Consider the following 18,999-nt stretch of genomic DNA (forward strand, 5'->3'; position numbering starts at 1 on the left):
TTATGAAAGAGAACAAGAAGGTGTGGCTGCTTGGCTTCTGGCACTTTAGTATCCAGTCCATCACAAATAGTTCCACAGAATGAACCTTCACTTTTGCCAGCAGACCCATCATCCACACGTTCTTTTGACTTGACCTGCCCTCAGTATCTTCAATTTGGAACTCCATTGGCCGGGATTTTTCTTGTGGGGCCAACACCCTAAGCTATGTTACCAGCCTCCATCAATGTTGTGGTCTCCACTTCTGCAGCCTCGTCTGATATTTCACATAGGTTCACCCAAACCAGATTCAAGTTCATTGGTTCATGACTCCAGTGGCAAATGAGGGTCTTTGATTGTTACGAGGACATCAAATATGGTTAGATCAGGAATCTTTTTGGCAATGCCAGACTCCAAGTAATTCCCACCCAGCACTCCAGCATCTGCCTCACCACCCTGCCAACTAGATGTGCCTATCCACTTTGTTTGTTTATGGATGTCAACCCTGTTTTCCTCTATGATTAAATGCTTTGATGCTTTCTGCACTTGATTTCTGCCCTGTCATATATGCAAGTCATCGGCAGAATCCTCATGTGGGTGGTCAGGCCACCGCACCAACAGCAAAGTAGATTCTACTGTACAAGGGATCCCACATGTGCATCACGGAGTGCCAGGTGCCCACTGGAGACAGAACATCACACAGCACTGGTTCCATCATGGGAATTATCCCATGCGGTTGCTCTGTGATTCAACCAGAGTTTAAAATCCCATCAGTGGAGAGGTGTGGGTTAGTTTCCCTCAATAAGTGTGCGAATCTGTGGATCTTTGTGACAGGATAGTCACTTCTTGGCCATCTCGTGTTTGTCAGCCCCATCTTTTTATGTGCGGAATAATCAGCCCAGAGTGGGGACTCTCCGCAGCTGTAAACTTACCAATAAATTGTAGTTTGTGAATACCAAAACAGAGTAAGCTTACACAAAAGTGTAAATTGACCTTTGTGAATCAGGCTTTTCATTAGTAGGTCCCTGCGATCTCAGCTACATGCCAAAAAACTACCAATAACTTAATTGTTGTGACAATTCAACATGATTCAATATTAATGGTAGATTATGCTCCATACAAATGCTGATTAACAATAACTCACAGAGCTCTAAAAAGTGAAAAACGATCTCTAATTTTGGCAGGACATTCTGTAGTTCTGTCTAGGAGAATGTCAATAATTCAGTCACAACATGCTATCAATAGCTTAGTGACAATGCTACAAATGGCAGCTCTTTTTGACAAAGCAATTGAAAAGACAAAAATACAGGTGCCAAACATGTTGGATTTGATTTCATATTATAAACAGTGACTTTTTGCCCTACAGATGCCCATTCTCCATGTGGATAAAGCTAGTGGCACACTGGACATAGGAAATATACTTTTTAAAGCAATACCACCTTCAAGAAGCAGCAATTGTCTGAGTATACCGTCCATTCATTGCTCTGATTGCCATCGAAGTCCACATCTAGGTACAGGTGGAGTAGTTCACTGTTGAAAAGAAGTTCAACTAAACAATTTCCACATATCTATTTACTTCACATTCCTAACCCCCTAACAAGAAACGTGGAAAACACCCTCTAGGGGCTTGAACAATTAAATGAAATATGGTCTAACTCCACTAAAAGAGATTGTATTCATCCATTCGGAGAACTTTTAACAATACATCTGTAGATGTTAAAGTATCAAGAGTCTGCTTGAATTATAGTGAATTCCTCACAGTGGAATTAAATGGTCTGTACAAATGAAATGAATTGTGTCATTTGTTAAACTAACTGAAGAAATTTAGATGATATATCTCTCATACTTAAAAGGAAAAGGCTTCAGGTGTACCAGAACAAGTATTATTAATAGGTAATAGAATATCAAATAAGAGAGGATTAGAACTAGACACCATCTTTAAAAGTCACAGTGTAAGTGTATCTAAATGAACATGACCTAGTGGTCAACCAATATATTCTACCTTTAGTAAGAGCCACTCCACCACTTTAATAGATTATATGGTCATTATTGCCCAACATTCCTTACTGGTTGTAGACATGAGTGTAGGAAGCTTATGGAGGAAACAATCCCAGATCTTCTAAGACCCTCATCAAAAATTGGTAAAACTAGGGCCATTGGCATGGTAGGGGAATGAAGGCGGGGCATGGCCAGACAGGAACAGGCACGGTGTAGCAGGCTCCTCATTGTGCTGCAATTGTGTATAGTTTACTAGATTTTATACTACCTGTTTTCAGTAGTGCATTTTAGATTCCTAAAATATTGAATGTTTAATTTGACTGCTTTCTGGTCCGTCGTGGTCTTTTTTAGGACCGATTGTCCCAGAGAAAGCAGTCAGCTGCCACACTTCCTGGTTTGAGTTTGCTCAGCATGGCTCCCGCCCGTCATTTTCTAATAGTCAGTGGTCTAGTGCTGACTCAGCGGCATACATAAGGAGGATGTCGACGGTCAGCAGGCACCCCGCCGGCGCACCAAAGGCAAGCACCGTCTATTCCCATCTCATTCGATCATCGCCAGGTGCCTGGACCCCTGTCCCTCCTGCTATCAAGGTTAATGACTGCCAGAATCAGCTACTCAGCTCATACTCTCCATAACCTCCATAAGGTCCGGTAACTTGTCATACATGCAGGTTTACCTGCTTGGAGTACTCCTCAAATAACTTGGGTGATTACAATGATAATGATATGTATTCTGACAGCCCTGTCGACACATCAGAAACCCTTGCTATCACTAGGGCTCATATATTACCCTGAGGCCGCGCCGGCTCAAACAGGTTTCTTTGCAACATTAGATCCCTACCTAAGCATGCTATTGAACAATGGGACCTAATTTCCTCCCTGTTCGCAGAGGTATGCTTTTTTTGACAGAAACATGGATGCGCTCGGCCACCCTTCCATCAGTTACATTTGCACTAACAGGTAACTACCGCATGATTAGATCTGACCAAGATTTCAAGTTGGGGGTTGGCATTGCGATTGTCTTTCAAGACACGATAAAGTATTATTTGTCGATACACTAATGGCTGAGAGGAGTGCATTTGGTATTTTCAAACAAGAGTTTCCTTCTGGAGACTTTTGGAAAGGAGCGCTTGTTTATTGTCCTTAGTAATATTTTCGTCACTGCCTAACTGGGCCTATTGTCACTTATTGTCACTAATGTATTTTCGGAAAAACATTTCCTCTTATTGGGGGGCTTCAATTGTCAAGGAGAAGATCTCTCTAATACCGTGATAGGCAATTAATCTCTGACATGGGCTTCTTGGGACTACATCAAAAAATTCAAGGCACACCCACGCAGCATCTCACAGCTTAGACTTAATCTTTACTAATGCCAGTGATCTATGCTGTGACCCCCCCTTATCTCTCACCAGGACAGATCATTAACTACTCCACTTTCAGATGCTGACATCAGTGGGTACAGTCAAATCCAAGTCTGGAGGTCATAAAACTTTGCGCCAATGGTATCAGGTGACTTCTGGTTCTTTTACTAAGGCCTTTGACCAACCAAAGCCCTTCCCAGATCTTAATATCAACAAAGCCCTAGCCCAGTTTAATAAATCCTTAAATCAGGCTTTCAATAGTATTGCTCATTTACAACATGAAGTAAATTTACCTTTTAGGCCCTATACCTCCTGGTACACAAAGGAGCTGAGTCAGGAGAATTCCTCCTGCAAAAACTAGAAAGGCCCGTGGGAAAACGAAATCTCAAATGTATAAAGATGCCTTCAGACTAGCTCTGTCTTTCTATCAGAGGCATATCTAAGCCCCAAAAGGGCAAATTATCGCTCCAATAGAGCCAGCGGGTATTCATCTAAAGAACTTTTCAAAATCCCTGCCTCGCAAGATCTGTGTAGTGAATTTTTCTGCCTCTGAACCTTTATTGAGATCATTACATTGGCTACCCATTAAGAAAAGGTCAATTTTAAAAATCTGTTGTCTGACCTATACATCTCTAATGAGCAACTGTCCTGCATACGTAGGCCAGAAGCCTAAACCCTATTGCCCTACCAGTAACTAAAGCCTTACTGTCAGTCTCCCAATTCCCTTGACGAGATGTGGGGGAAGGTCGTTCTACTACTTGTTGCCATTTTATTGGAACAATCTGCCACTCCATATCCAAAATTGTTCTGACTTTGTCAGTTTCAGGAAATCTCTTAAGACTGCGCTATTTTAAGGATGGTGTTCTGTGTTTTGACTTTACCTTTCTTTAGCACTGAGATATGCCTTCGATTTGCTATATAAGTTATATTAACATAACAACATGGCCATGACCGTGGCTTAAGAGATGTTGTTACTTTGGGGCTGTGCTGCTGACTGCTCCAATTCATCCAAAATCCAGACCCATCCAACATGGTACCTTCCATACTAGTAGTGAAAATGATGAGGTAGAGCTGGAACAACAAGTGAACATTTAGTGAGGAATTTTTTAGTGCCAGAAAGTGGAAAAACACCTAAGTCCACTAGAGTGCATCTAAGTTATATGAGGAAAATGGTGCAAAGCAGGACCCAGCTGCCTAACTTCTCTGAGATGGTGGCGGGGATCACTTTTCAGCTTCATACCATCCTTGGGACTGATAATGTCTTCCTGGAGCTGGTAAAATGGAGGAGTAGTGTCCGGTGGCTGTGTGGACTGATTTCTGACAAGAAAATAGGAGTGAGATGGGCCTGAGAGATTTACTCTAGAACAAAATAGCCCCAACCCAACAAGGCAATAAATGTACGACACAAGAGGAAAGATGACTATGGCAGCTGTGCTGAAGATTGGGAGACAGCCACACACAAGGTGGTTAGCACTGCTGAAACTGAGGGTTGAAATAAATATGGTGAGGTGGTGCAAGGAGCACATGACTCACCTACCATTGAAGCCTAACACACCAACAGCAAACAAGACAGAAGTTGAGATGCTCTCAGACTCCTGGATGTGTTGAACAACATGCCAATCTAGTTGGGTGAGCACCTATACATATAGGAATAGGCCATGAAGAAATGAGGGACCCAATTCACAAAGGAAAGAGGTCTAAGAATCCAAGGCTTCTCTAACAGCATACAACTTTGAACTCAACCAAGACTGAAAGGGAAGCAGTGTTCACCTGGATACCTGAGACAAAGCCTCCTCACTAACACTGCTCTAAAGTAACTGCAGTGTCCGAGCCAGCTTTCTGGTGCAATACTTTGGCACAGGACTAGCTAACTTGGGGTGAAACCTAACTGCCTACTTCTTTTGGGGTTTAGAGACCCTCAGGAGTCTGACTCTAACATTTTGAGGGATTAAGATCTCAGGGGCTTTTGTTGACGTTCAATCTCCTGAAGCAAAGGAAATCAGTTTACACGCCATTCTTGTATGTGAAGTTATGTACAGGAAATTAGCTGCAGGACCCCTCATTTAATTAAGACCCGTCATAAGACGCTGCAACCAACAAAGGATTGCCCAAAGAAAGAGACATACAACATGCTACACAAATTCCAAGTATTCCATGCTAAAAGGGAAATACCAACTCTTTAAACAGGGGGGGGCGCTTCTTAATTGAAGTGACCTTAAACAATGCAACTGACTAATTCTGCCATTGAAACAAAACTGTTTTTTCACCACCTCCAGTCACCACCCAGAAGATCCCACTTCCTCCTAGGTCAGGCGTATGGGAAACACCACAAAACGCACCAATAGAAACATGGAAGACATTGTCAGTAGCCTCCAGGTTTACAAGACAGAACTGAGAGAGGAATTAAAACTGCTTTAGCACATTAGCTGATTTTGCAACAGGAATTCTAATTATAGTGAGAGGATTTAACTATGTTTGGGTGCGGCCGCAGACAGTTTGGGCGTAAATGTGACCCACTCAGATTCCTTCTTGAGAAGCCTTAGAAAGATGCTACAAACCTTAGATAGTGGGATCCCTGGAAACAACACTAAAATATTACATGTTTTTTCACATGTCTTTAGTATATACTCAAAAGTTGACTACACACTGGCAAGTAAAATCCAAATGCCCTAGTAAATGACACTAAAATATACCCAATAGTTTTCTTAGATCACACACACCAATTGAACTATTCCCTAATTGGAACCATCAGCCCACTCCAACGGGACAATGGTTGTTACATCATCACTTATTACTGAGAGATCAGGTATTTAAAGCGAACTTTCAATCACATCACAGAGTACTTTCAATTGAACATTTCTGATGAACTGTGCCATGTGTGCACCTGATACACCTTTAAAACACCTTATGTAGCAAAGGCATCAGAACAAGAATCAGCTTAAAGAAGCTGGGGACCTCTGAGAAGATGAACTCATATCAGCCGAATGAGAATACAAAGCAGCTCTCAGGCGTTGTCTTCTATGACAAGTCATGTCACTAAGGGGCAAATTGAATGCTACTGCTGCCAAGAAGGAAGAATTAACTCTTCTCTGCTTCAAGAAAGTACCTTATGTTCGGAAAGAGTTGAGACAGAAATTGGAAAGTGGGTATATTGGGAAAGTGCAATGCCCCACAGGGTGGTGCTTCACCTCTGAGGAGAAAAAGCAGGAGGTTTTCAAGAGTATTATGTGGCTCTGTACCCACCAGATCGGACCATGGGCAATTTAAATACTTAATATCCATATCCCTCCCATGCAAGTCTCACAAGCTAAGAGATACCTTTGATACACTCATCACACATTTTGACGTACTGGCAGCTCTCAAATCCATTAAAATGCATGAAACACTTGATCCAGAGGGCTACATGGGGTAAATAGTTTGCAAACACCCTGGTTTCACATCTGACAAATCTCTTTAATAAGTTTATAGTGGAGAAGAAAGTCACCCAACAGATGGTCAAGACCAACAATATCTCAATACCAAAACCAATGCCCTCATTTATGGGGAGTTGGCGTAGGGCGCCGCAGTGGGTTATCTCCTCGTTACGCCTCACCTCTGTAGGCATATGGATTTGGGGTTTCTTCAGTTATACATTATCTTGTAAATCTGAGGCAGTGTCATAATCCATGAGTGTTGCATGTGAAAGCTCAACGCATTGCCCATGGAACACCTCCTGAGTGTTGAGTAAGGCAACGCAGCGATTTGCACTGCCTTTCCGTACTCCCTATCTATGAGGACAATCGAAGCCATGCATGGTGTATTCGCCCAGCTGCATAGATATGAACGCCGAAGCGTCACAAAAAGTGACGGTCTGGCACCACAGGGGGCTCGTAAATAACCCCCCAAGTTGTGTGCCTCATTAAGTCTCATACCATTGTTTAATGTCGATGCCAAATTATGCAGAAAGTTCTAGCTACAATACTAGAAACACTCCTGATAATATTTGCCACATAGACCACCTGGTTGTAAAGGGTAACAAGAAAATGGTAAAGACCATATCTGTCTCAGTAGATGCATTAGAATTCATTTGACTGGTAGGACTGGAAGATTCTGGAGTACAATGCTGCTAAGGGTTTGTTGGACTTGGCCCTTTCTGCAGGGTCATCCCCATAATGTTCCTTCACCTTGCCTACACAAGTTAAAGTGTTTCTGCTCTCTCTTTTAAACATGGTAGAATTGACTTACACCCAACTGTCATATTTAATTTACTTATAAGTCCCTAGTAAAGTGGTACTATATCTACTCAGGGCCTGTAAATTAATTTCATTTAGTAGGCCTTCAACACTGATTGTGCCACCTACTTAAGTAGCCATTTAAACATGGCTCAGACCTGCCATTGCAGCCTATAAGTGCAGTTTTAAACTGCCATTTCGACCTGGCAAAACAAACCTTTTTCCTGGCCAAAGCTTTCCTTTTCAATACATAGAAGTCACCACTAGGGTAGACCCTGAAGAGCCCAGAGAGCTGTGTATCTAAAACGTTAGACATGTACTATTAGGTTTTACATGTCCTGGTAGTGAAAAACCCCTACATTCGTTTTTTGGTACTGCAAGGCCTAACTCCCCCATAGGATAGCATTGCATTTAATAAGTGATAACCTTCAATTGCGAGCAAGTAGGGATGTCTAGTTTTGTGTCTATGAAATTGCAATTGAAAGCACTCTTTAATGGAAAAGCCAATTTTTTTATCACAATTCTGAAAATGCCACTTTTAGAAAGTTGGCATTTTCTTGCCCTTCCCATTTAGCGCCTGCAGCCTAATCTTAGGTCACATGACTAGATGTAGCTGGTAGTTGGTCTTTGTGTATTGCTCCCAGACAGTAAGACAAAGGGAAGCTTGGTGTTGGCAGGATGGGCCAATCTGAGGTAACAAGGGGGAGGAGCTATCTCCTACCACACTTGAACATTACAAAGGCTCTGCCTGGGCACTCTTACAAAGGGTTTGACACGGGTCTGTTATGCCCCCCCCCCCCCCGACAAGCTTTGGCCAGGGCAGGGAGGAAGGGGATGTCTGACACCTTAGGGGGTGGACATCTCTAGAATCTTGCTCCTCTGCACTGTAGGTACCAGGTATAAATATTGGACCCTGAGACCCAACTCTTCAGTACACTTCTAGACCTGTGAACTCTCGTCCTCCTGCTCCACACCCTCCGCCTCCTACGTAAGACCTTCAAATGGATCCCCCTTGAACACAGAAAGACCGTCAAGCACGCCCTGGTCACCAGCAGACTCGACTATGGCAACGCACTCTATGCCGGAATAAACAAAAACCTCACCCACAAGCTACAGAACATCCAGAACGCCGCCACAAGACTGGCCCTCAACTTGCCAAGACACTGTCACATCTCCCAGCACCTGCGCATGCTCCACTGGCTCCCCATCGAGGCTAGAGTCAATTTCATGATGCTCACTCAAGCACACAAGGCCTTCCATGACAGCGTACCAGCATACCTGAAGAGCCGACTCAAATTCCAAGCACCCCATAGGACCCTACGCTCAGCCCAGCTATCCTATGCCGTGGTCCCCTGCACCAGAAAGACCAGTTTGGGAGTCCGCTCCTTCTCATTCCTCGCGGCCAGAGCCTGGAACGCCCTTCCGCTCCACCTCAGACAGACAACATCGCTCCCCATCTTCGCAAGAAACCTCAAAACCTGGCTCTTCGACAGACCCCCTCCTTGATGGACTGGAGCCTGCATCCCCCCCACCCCAACTCCTTGAGACCCTTACGGGTGAGTATTCGCGCTTAACAAACGCCTGATTGATTGATTGTCAGGAGAAAGGAGTGCTTTGCTGCTGGAAGGCCTGCCACTCTGCTGGACTGCGGTTCTGAAGGACTGGAGCCCTGCTGTACTGACCTTCTGCCTTGCGGCCCTCTTGCCTGGATGAGAAAGGCTAGACCTGCATCTCTAACATAGGACCCCAACTTGACACCAAGGGCTAGTCGGCTTGCCTCCTGATCCGAGGCCTCACAGACATAGCCTTAGGGACAACTGTGGATTCAGCAGAACCAACGCATCACCTCGGCTGCGCTGCACAATCCAGAGCAGAACCGACGCATCACCTCTGCTGCATGGACTTTTCTGGCAATATGATTTTGCTTCGCCTTCGCAGCCCACATCCTTATGGAACTGCTGCTGAACGACACGTCCCCAACACAGGAAAAAAATCGCAAGCATCTCGTCAACAGCTGCCTGAGCAACAAAACTGGACTCCACATCGCAAACACCACAGCTTGTTTGTAACCATGCAGTGTGAGTCACATCCGACGATGCATGATTTCGCATCGGAGCTTCTCAGCTCCTCCAAACCGAAGCTGCATGAGGCATCTCCAAGAAAGACCTTGCATTGCCCTAGCTGCACTCGCATCCTCAATACAGGACTCTGCAACTCTTTGCAACCAGGCTTAAGGTACTCTTGTTCAGCGGGCCTAAGTGGGTCCCTCTGGCCTGCCCATACTCCATACTACAGTCTGAAGTTGTGACTTTGTCCCATTCTAGCATGACCAGATGTCCATAGTTGGCACTTTGTGCTTTTGGCGCTATTTTCACTGAAATATTTAAATTTGCATATCTCCTGTTTTACTGATTGGATTTTTGTCGTTTTGATCTTGATTTATTTATTACATGTTGCTCTATTTCTTAAATTGATATAGGAGTTTCCTTGGGTTGTGCTTTTACTTTATTACTGCTTGAAGTGCTGCATAAATACTTTGCACATTGCCTCTAAGTTAAGCTTGGGTGCTCTGTAACAATCTATCAGAGGGTTGAGCATAGGTTAATTTGGGGTTTGCTTGTGCCTCTCCCTGACAACAATTGTGTTTGCTCCTTGGGTAGGGGTTTTCACCCCTCAACCAGTAATCCAATTTCTCACCGAGTTATTCCAATACCTTTATTATGATTAATAACCAAATTCCACGCTTACTTTTGGGTATAATTACCATCTAGGGAGAATACGGCACTATTACAAAAGGTAAAGATACCTAGTAGTTTAAGGCAGGGATTCATTTTGGAGCCTCTCTTACTTAAAATGTATATCTCCGGTGCACCCAAAGCCCCAGCATGGGCAAGATGCTTCCCACCTGACAGCACAGGGAGGTGATTCACAATTTCATGCTGATGACACAATTCTGTTTGACCATTGGCTTTCAACATGCTTTAGATAAATGTACTAATATTGCAAATTAAGTTATCTAAACAAAATAATATATTAAACACCTAAGTAAATGTGTTCAGGAAAAAAGAAAATCAAATCCATAGTTGTTTGCATGGAGTTTTGATCGATCCTTGTTAGAAACAGTATTAATCTTGGGGCATATCATCAATGACCGGTGATAATTATCGCTAAGCGCACTTAGAGCTAGGATAATTATCGCCGGGTAACGTGTAATTTTATCTCTGAGATAGTTTGCTATTAGCAACGCTTATCTCAAAAGCGATAAAATTCCAAGCGCTAACTGCCAAATGTGAGATTATCGCTGGAAATCCAGCGATAATCTCACAAAGTTTAGCGATAGCTTGATGATAGGGCAAGGCATACTTAGCCATGATATCCACCTTACATAGGATATCATGGCTAAGTCAGTCTTGAAGCAGGCGTAAGGAAAATAGCAATAACAGAGGTTATCGCTACTTTGCTTGTCGCTCTGCAGGTTAGCGTGCCCATTGATAATTGGAGGAATGTTGCTTAGCGACATTTCTCCAAGTAATGTCAGTGCAGGAACGCCCACTTTGCATCTCATTAGAGATGCAAAGCTGGGTGTTCAGTAAACAAGCGCTAATGCAAGGATTCACGAGATAGCGTAACCTTACTGATAAGGCGATAAAATTATCGCCGCTTTTCGTCCGAAAACAGACACAAAAGAGGCGATAATTTTATATCGCCTCCTTGATGATATGCCCCCTTGTCTTTTATACATCATGTCAAGGTGGCTATAGGTCACACCATAGGGTAGCTGGGAAGCTAAGTAATGTAGGCTCATGGATGGGAAATAAATCAACTAAAAGAAAATTTGAAGGAAACATCTGAGCTGCAACTAGTTAGCCTGCTCGTCTATGGGAATAAAGTGTTAGTTTATAAAGAGCTGCATAAAATAAAATAAGGAGAGATGTCGATGTGGAAGAACTGGTTGAGATTAGCTCAAACCACACCCTGATTTGCTCTCCAGTCAGACACAAAATGTGTTTAAATACCATGCAATACTATTAACATGCTGGCACAGAATTTACGTAGCAAGGAAAGACACTGTGTGGTATATCATAAAAGAATATTTGGTCACTCAATGTAATGTAATGGTATTCAACTTGAAAATTACGTTTTGGAGCTAATTCTCAAGGATCAGCTGGTCTGACTCATCTTACTGGGAAGAGCAAATTGAAGCACAAAGCAAAGCAGAAATGCTTTGAAGGAGACTGACTTGAAAGCAGATGATGTCTAAAATATGAGCATCTTATCATGGTAAAGTGTCAAGACAACGTCAGCAATACTTGGGGCCTGATTTAGATAATGGCCATTTTTAGGTCTCGCCAGACCCAGCGCATGCGCTGGTCTGGCGAGACATTTAGTAGGTGGGTTTTGAAAGTACTATCAACAATTGTGTGTTGGCTACAAGCTTCAGTGCACGATGGCGTGCACACGCACAGCTGCTCCCCGCATTCCCCCCTCCCTTTTTCCGCCAGCCTTCAGCACCATACCCCTCCCCCCGCTGCTGCGTGCACATCCCAAGCGTGCTTTAGCTCGTCATCGCGATCAATTTCGCTTTCAGAGTGATCGCGATGATTTTCGCTTTTACGGCCGCGCGGCGTTACTTTTACTACCGCGCGGCCAATGCTTGTTTTTGTTGTCTTTTGTAGCTGGTTTCATGCCAAATGTTGCCAGATTTGTGTGCCAATCACCATATATTGTGGGAGGCGGGCATGCGTTGTGTTGGGTAATGCATTCTGATGGACGAGTTTCTTTGTGTGTTGTTGCACTATCTTTACATGGACTTTATCATGCGTTTGTGATCTTTGCTTGTACGGCGCATAAACGGTCCCATCTATCTGTTTGTTCGACTGATGATCTGTGTGTGTTTTTTACCCCGGCGAGTATGTGGTGAAGGTTATCTTTACTTCTTTGCTTTTTCATCTCAGTTTTAACAGACTACTTCCCGGCAATCACCATAACTTCCTCTTCTTGAATAAATGTTTTCCTCCAGTTCATAGACCTTTCTCCCCCTGCCAACCTACGCCCCTCCCCCCTCCCACTCCTTTGGGCAGAAGTGCATTGTGCTCCCTACACTGTTTCTGAAGTGTTTCAGTGTTTTTTGCTGCACGGCCAAAGAACGTCTCACAAACACTGAACTGGTTAAAAATAAATCCAGATGTTGTTGAAGGGGCAGCACGCAACGAGAACCAGGAAGGCTAATTGTTGCTGCTGCTTTTCTCTAAGCATCAGATAGAGCCTCAGGCTGTGGAAAGACAGCTGTACACCTACGCTCCCTCATAGAGGGCGTCCCCCGAGGCAAAGAGCAGCGTACTGCGGCCAGAGAAAACGTATTGGGAGGAGCCAGAACAACTGATATGCATCTGTGTTTGCCTCTTCAAAGAATATAAATAAAAAAAAAATAAAAAAAATGTATGTCAGAGAAACACGAATCTGTGATGTTCAGTGTGGAGAGCAGCGATCGTGCGAGCTCCTGTCATGTAATCGTTCCTTTATTGCACGTGGGAAACGGCAGGCAGTGTTCTAGTCTTCTTCTTTACAGTTCTGGGATATTATGTTGTCACCCACCCACTCTCCCTCTGCCGCAGTTTCTTCCCAGTACTTTTTTTTGTTGCTGACCCTCAAAATCTGGATTCTTTTCTCACGCCCCCCAGTTCACTTGCATATTGTCACCATTGGTTACAGCGCATCACAATTGTGTCCAAGGAGGGGTGCTGTTCCAATAGACTCGTCCAAACAGACATTTTAACTTTGTAATGCTTGCAGAAGTTGCTCCGATTATTTAGCAAGGGATTTCCATTTCACATTGGATGCTGTTAATAACAGTGCTGGCAGCGTAAGCAGTGATCCTGTTATAAAGAGCCGTTTGCAGTGTATTTTAAGGGTGAATAGAATTCTTGTGGAGGGGAATTACGTAATGTGCCACGGTTAACTACATTATGCAAGTCAACATTTGCGACATAAGGCAGCACATTCTGTGGCAGTAATATTTTGATATTTTATGACAATAATGTAAAATGATACTGTCTAGGCAAAGGTTTCACCTCAGTAGCACTATTGCAATGTACTTGCCGATGAGCAGCACTGCGTGTTGAGCTTTTTTCGGTAACTTTTGATCCCTTTGAGCTAGGATTCTTGTTTGTTTAAATCCAGAAATTATGCAGCAACATGTGGATTTTGCGCAAGTGTGGTAGATTCACGGTTCTGAAGAAAACATTGCAGCTGCAGAACCCCATAACTACAGTGGCCCCGGTTATTTGAAATGTGAACGTTGCTGCTTAAGCTGCCTCCAGGCATAGTCAGGTGGTACTTGCAAAGAGGAGGAAAGAAAGCTGAACGTTCTACTCGACGCACTCCTCTAATGCTGTCCTAAATGCCAAGGGGAAGACTCTATCAGTGACGCAGGTGTAGTACAAAATGAAGAGCTGCTTCCGAGGAAGAGTATTGTGCGAGGACAACTGTCCTCTTCAAACTCCAGATTTTCTCAGAGATTTTTTATTTTTTCACATAAGACACTTCATGAGCCCATGCCATCAAGGGCACTATATTTCACAACCACTATTTGGCATTTATGTGAATTTACAAAACTATTACATTTTACATATGAGTATATGTACGTGTAAATGTTTAAGCATTTTTTTTTAGATTGGACACGGCAGACTACATCCCCTTTAACAACAAGCATTGGCATAGCCAATAGGTCTCGCCTTTGGGACCTTATAAGTTTTTAGCCATGCAACAGTTGATGGTATTGCACCAAGGATATTGTGCTGCATAACTAAATACTTATAAGGTCCCAAAAGCGAGACCTATTGGATATGCCAATGCTTCTTTACTCTTGCAATCAGGGTTGTGGACGACATTACATCCACCACCCTGACACACTGAAGACAGACATATTTAGAGGTCACAGCTGGCCCAGCGGTGATCTCTGTACCGCAAGAGGAAATGCGGTCATGGTGGCTCCTCAGAAAGTTCCAGAATTCTGGTGTACGACCGTTGCCGGTTTTGATGGGCATGCATTAAATGTTTTGGAATTCAAAAACAAACTTCCAAGGAGGGAGTTTGTTTTTGAAAAACAAATAACTAATGACCCCACACCCAGAGAGTTTTTCCTTTGATTTTGGCGGGGGGGAGGGGGGGAGAGGGTGCACATTTTTATTTTTTTAATCATTGCTTAACCCCTTGTGTGCCACGCCCTTTCCCCGCCCTGTGCCGGGCGTTGCATTAGCGGGCGGGGTTCATGACGAGCTGGACTGGTCATGGGCACAGCGCAACCACGGCCCATGACGAGTCCAGCTCGTCATGGGCACAGAAGGGGTTAAATGATTTTACCAGACCCTGATGGACATGTAAAGAGGACAACAGACCGTCAGCCCCCGAATGGCAGGTGATATAATACCTTTACTCTGAAGGCCAGCTCTCCGTCATGGCATTTGAGTACGCTGTCTTTCAGCAGAGACAACGAGGGCACCACCAAAGATGACTGTCTGCCCAACTCTAGATCGGTGGGCGGACCGAGAGTTTAGCAGACAAGGCACTCCGTCACATTTGTGATGGAGTGCCCAGTCCACTAAACCCTAAATAGGCCATTAATAATTATTTAATCTCAAGAAATCATGAAAGGGATGAGGAAACAAAGGCTAGGCCGTCTGCCATTAAATAAAATAAAGAGTACATAGAAGAAATGGTCATAGTCCTCACAAATATGTATGTTATTCCAAGCCATGGTCCCGTCTCTGACTTGTGATGTTATGTGATGTTCATATCAGGGATCGTAGAACGTTATTGCTCCCTTAAGATAATTACAGGTTGCGAAGAACACCAGAAGTCATATTTTATCTTATGAAATGATCACATACCTGCCTATGTTGCAAAATATGGATGCAAAACAGGGTACGTTGATAAAGTGAGGTTTTTTTTCTTTCTTTTTCTCTCATTTTAATAATTCTCCTGTATAGATTTATACAGCTGACCATTTTATGTAATGTTATCAAGCTTAATTTGGTAAAGGAAGACTAAAAATAAACTTTAAACTTAAATCTGTGATCTTTTGGTAAGAAGTAGAAAGTAACAACAAATATGCTAATGAGCTGCTTTTAAGAGTGTAAAAGTCAAGCAAACCTAATCTAAGTGTGGAGCTTGGCAGAGGAGACACGTCTGTACAGCTTTGAGACTCTGCCAGTATTATAATTGCACTTCAGCAGAAACAAACATTGAGTGCCAGCCTCATTACCGGTTGGTAGCATTCCAAAGCGCATGCTCATTCTGAAAAGAGTCCATTACTGAATCTTCTGCCTATTTTGATATCTCATACATGAAAATGTACCTAGGTCACACTGGGAAATACTGAGTTAGGGGCGGCTAACTAGGTTTAGAGCTTGCTAATGCACTGCAAAATAGAACTTAGTCGATTTTTCAGAATGAAAAACAAATAGATAAATAAACTTGAACAAAATATGCTTTACGTAAATTCTCATCGGGCATATTCTTCGTGATTGTCCTGTGAACTCAACTTAGATGGGCGACCAGCTCACCATTATGGGAAACTGATATCAATGCGAAAACATTGTAGCATGGTGGTTGCCACTGCTTTATTTCCCAATAGACTAGTGCAGAAGGGGATCACAGTACCTGCAAATGAACCGTGCTTCTCCATCACATTTCTGAGCGCAATCTTCATCATTGGTTGTCGTGTAGAAGTACTTCTTCAGACTGAATAGCCACGCCCCTTCTGTTTTTACGTAGTCGTCTATTAAGGCGCATGTGACTGTGGCAAAGTACAAACAAAAAGTTACACCTCAACAGTTACTTTGTCATTCGACCTTCTGCAATGCATTACAAACCTTCATTTGATGCTAAATGAGAAATTAACAAAAAAGCATCCCGTAGGGGTAACCACTGTTCACAAAATGACATCCCAGTTCCCCAAGGATCACAGAACACATTTCTTATGAGCACACACATTTTCTTTGAGAGATATTTTACAGATGGACAGGGTGATTTCTTGCAATGTATGTAGTACCAGCTTTTTTTAAGTATTGGCTAGACAGTGCATGCGCTGTCTCTTCGAGACATGTTGCTTCCATTAAGCGGGCTTACAGCCTGCTTATAGCTTACTATTTGTTTGCTTCAGCATAGTTCTCATATCCTCTACTCCCCTTTGTAATCGCATGCATGCATCATACCTGTTCTTATGTTGGGCCTCCCCTAGAGCAAGGACCAAGTACTAGTGTCCATCCATGCTCCCATGTTTGTAGCTACTTTTTGTTAGTCTTTAGGCACTCCATATGAGTACTCGTGTTTTTACTCTCTACTTTCCACTTCCACTCACAACCATGCCTGTTGCTTCTTTTCCTTCTTTTGCTTCTCCCACCCTCCCCATCCCTGTTGATTCTTTTACATCTCACCCCCAGGCCTGTCCATTTCTCCTGTACCTACCTTCCCCCTTCCTTCCCGCCCCTGCTAGTGTTTCCCCATCCCTTTTCTATTACTCTCATTCTTTTTTGCAGTTTTCTATAGTGAAAACTCGACTAGTCTGGTGTCTTTTTGAAAGTTTCTTTGAGAGAGGAAGGCTAGTCTTTGTGTTCATCCAGTCTGGTTCTTCCAGTGCATCATCAAGCAGCATGATTTAAAGCGTGACTTTTACATGGCTGTTAAATGTCAAGGCATATACTTAGATTCCTAAAGCACGTGGGCGTTGAAATCTTAATGCATGTTAAAGTTCAGCTTCTCATGTCATAACAGCAATGGGGTACGTTAGTAAGCCCCATTGCATTCTGATTTGTTGTGCCAGAGTGCTCCCTGCCAAGTGAAAGGAGTTATCAGTTCTGTGCTTTTGCTGTGCATTCTGGTACTTGGAGTCCTGTTTCGTTAAAGGGGGGCACTGCTAGGAAAGCCAGAATGCAAGGAAAGAAATCGAGAGCTATCTGGTTCTCTGGAGGACTCATCTCTCCTGTTAGTCCTAAATTTAGTCATAACGTGCATTAGCCTTAGCGACCTGTGAAAGCATATTCTTTGCCATAAACATTTTATATGTGTTTCACAGCTCTGACTTTCATATGACTGAATCAGATTTCAGAGCAAAGGAGATTCAGGGGACAACTGGCGGTTCTCACCAGTTTCCCGGCACCCTATGCAACTGGTGCATTTTGCTTCTAAACACTGTGAAATAGGACAGCAGCACTTGATGTACACTCCTTAATTTAAGTCCTGTGTACCAGTCTCTGCATGCGCTGTCCCTTGCAAGACATTATCAGCTGGCAGTGTTGTTTTCTGCCCGTGTACTTCTCCACACCCTCTGTGATGACTCGCCCTGGGCGCTTCTCCCCTCATCCTGAATGCTGTGCTTCCTCTCATCCATTTATTCCCCCCTCCAAGTTCCTGTTTCTCCATTTGCTTCTCTCCCTGTGCCCTACTTATTGCTTTCCTTCATCCGTTCTCCCATGTTGCTTCTGCCTACCCCCTTATTGACCCCCTGCCTTTCTGTTTTTTGCACCATGTAACTTCCCCCAACCCAAATTGCTTTCCTGACGCGCTCACGTTTTCATTTATCAATCCAACTTGGATCGGTAAACAAAAAGAAAAACAAGAAATAGTGTCATTTTGGGGATGTGTGAAATTGGATGCTGTACATCATGGCTAAAATCATTAGCAAAGCCAATAGGTCCCAAAGGCAAGACCTACTGGTTTGCCAATGCTTTTTTAGTATCTAGCCACTTTGACTTTCCTCAGTCCGCCCTAGTGGACGTCGAGTTACTTTTCATTGAGAAGATTGGATGCTCTGCCCAATGTACAATTGTGTAAGCAAAGCTTTCTGAAATGCTCTCATTTAATTGATTCTTTGGAAAATCACACCTAGAGTGCAGTTATAGTCAGGAAATAAAATGTAAAAATCCTGAAATGTTACAGTTAGGGTTAGCTCTGGAAATCATAGCTAATACACCTGCCATCATAACATAACTGGCACACCAAATGCCTCACCCTTATGGTTACAGATGACTTCACAAACAACTTAATGACCTGACATGTTACTTTACCATTAATGTTGTGAATGAAACATCTATGGATGGAGTATGCTAGACCTGGCATCCTTGACATGGTTTCCCGATATCTTTTTGCCTTCAGGCCTCCTGTTTTTGCTGACTACATTTTTGCTGATCTTACGACTCTTTGCACTTTACCACTGCTAACCAGTGCTAAAGTGCTTGTGCTCTTTCCCTAAAATCTGTTAGCATTGGCTTATACCCAATTGGCATATTTAATTTACTTGTAAATCCTTAGTAAAATGGAACTACATGTGCCCAGGGCCTGTAAATTAAATGCTACTAGTGGGCCCGGAGCACTGGTTGTGCCACGCTCTTAAGTAGCATTCTAAACATGTCTCAGGTCAGTCATTGCAGCCTGTGTGTGCAGTTGCAAACTGCC

At 43.3% G+C, this 18,999-nt stretch overlaps 1 protein-coding gene across 1 annotated transcript in view; it reads right to left on the bottom strand.

Moving 5' to 3' along the window:
- The window catches only part of PLG (plasminogen), a 300,429-nt gene that overhangs the window by 259,808 nt on the left and 21,622 nt on the right, over positions 1-18,999 (bottom strand). Inside the window, exon 2 of the mRNA XM_085611450.1 lies at positions 16,207-16,342. Within this exon, the coding sequence (XP_085467576.1) occupies positions 16,207-16,342 (136 nt within the window). The remainder of the gene's footprint in view (positions 1-16,206; positions 16,343-18,999) is intronic.

The sequence above is a fragment of the Triturus cristatus genome, chromosome 6 (genome assembly GCF_964204655.1).
Source record: "Triturus cristatus chromosome 6, aTriCri1.1, whole genome shotgun sequence".
NCBI classification, from domain to species: Eukaryota; Metazoa; Chordata; class Amphibia; order Caudata; family Salamandridae; genus Triturus; species Triturus cristatus.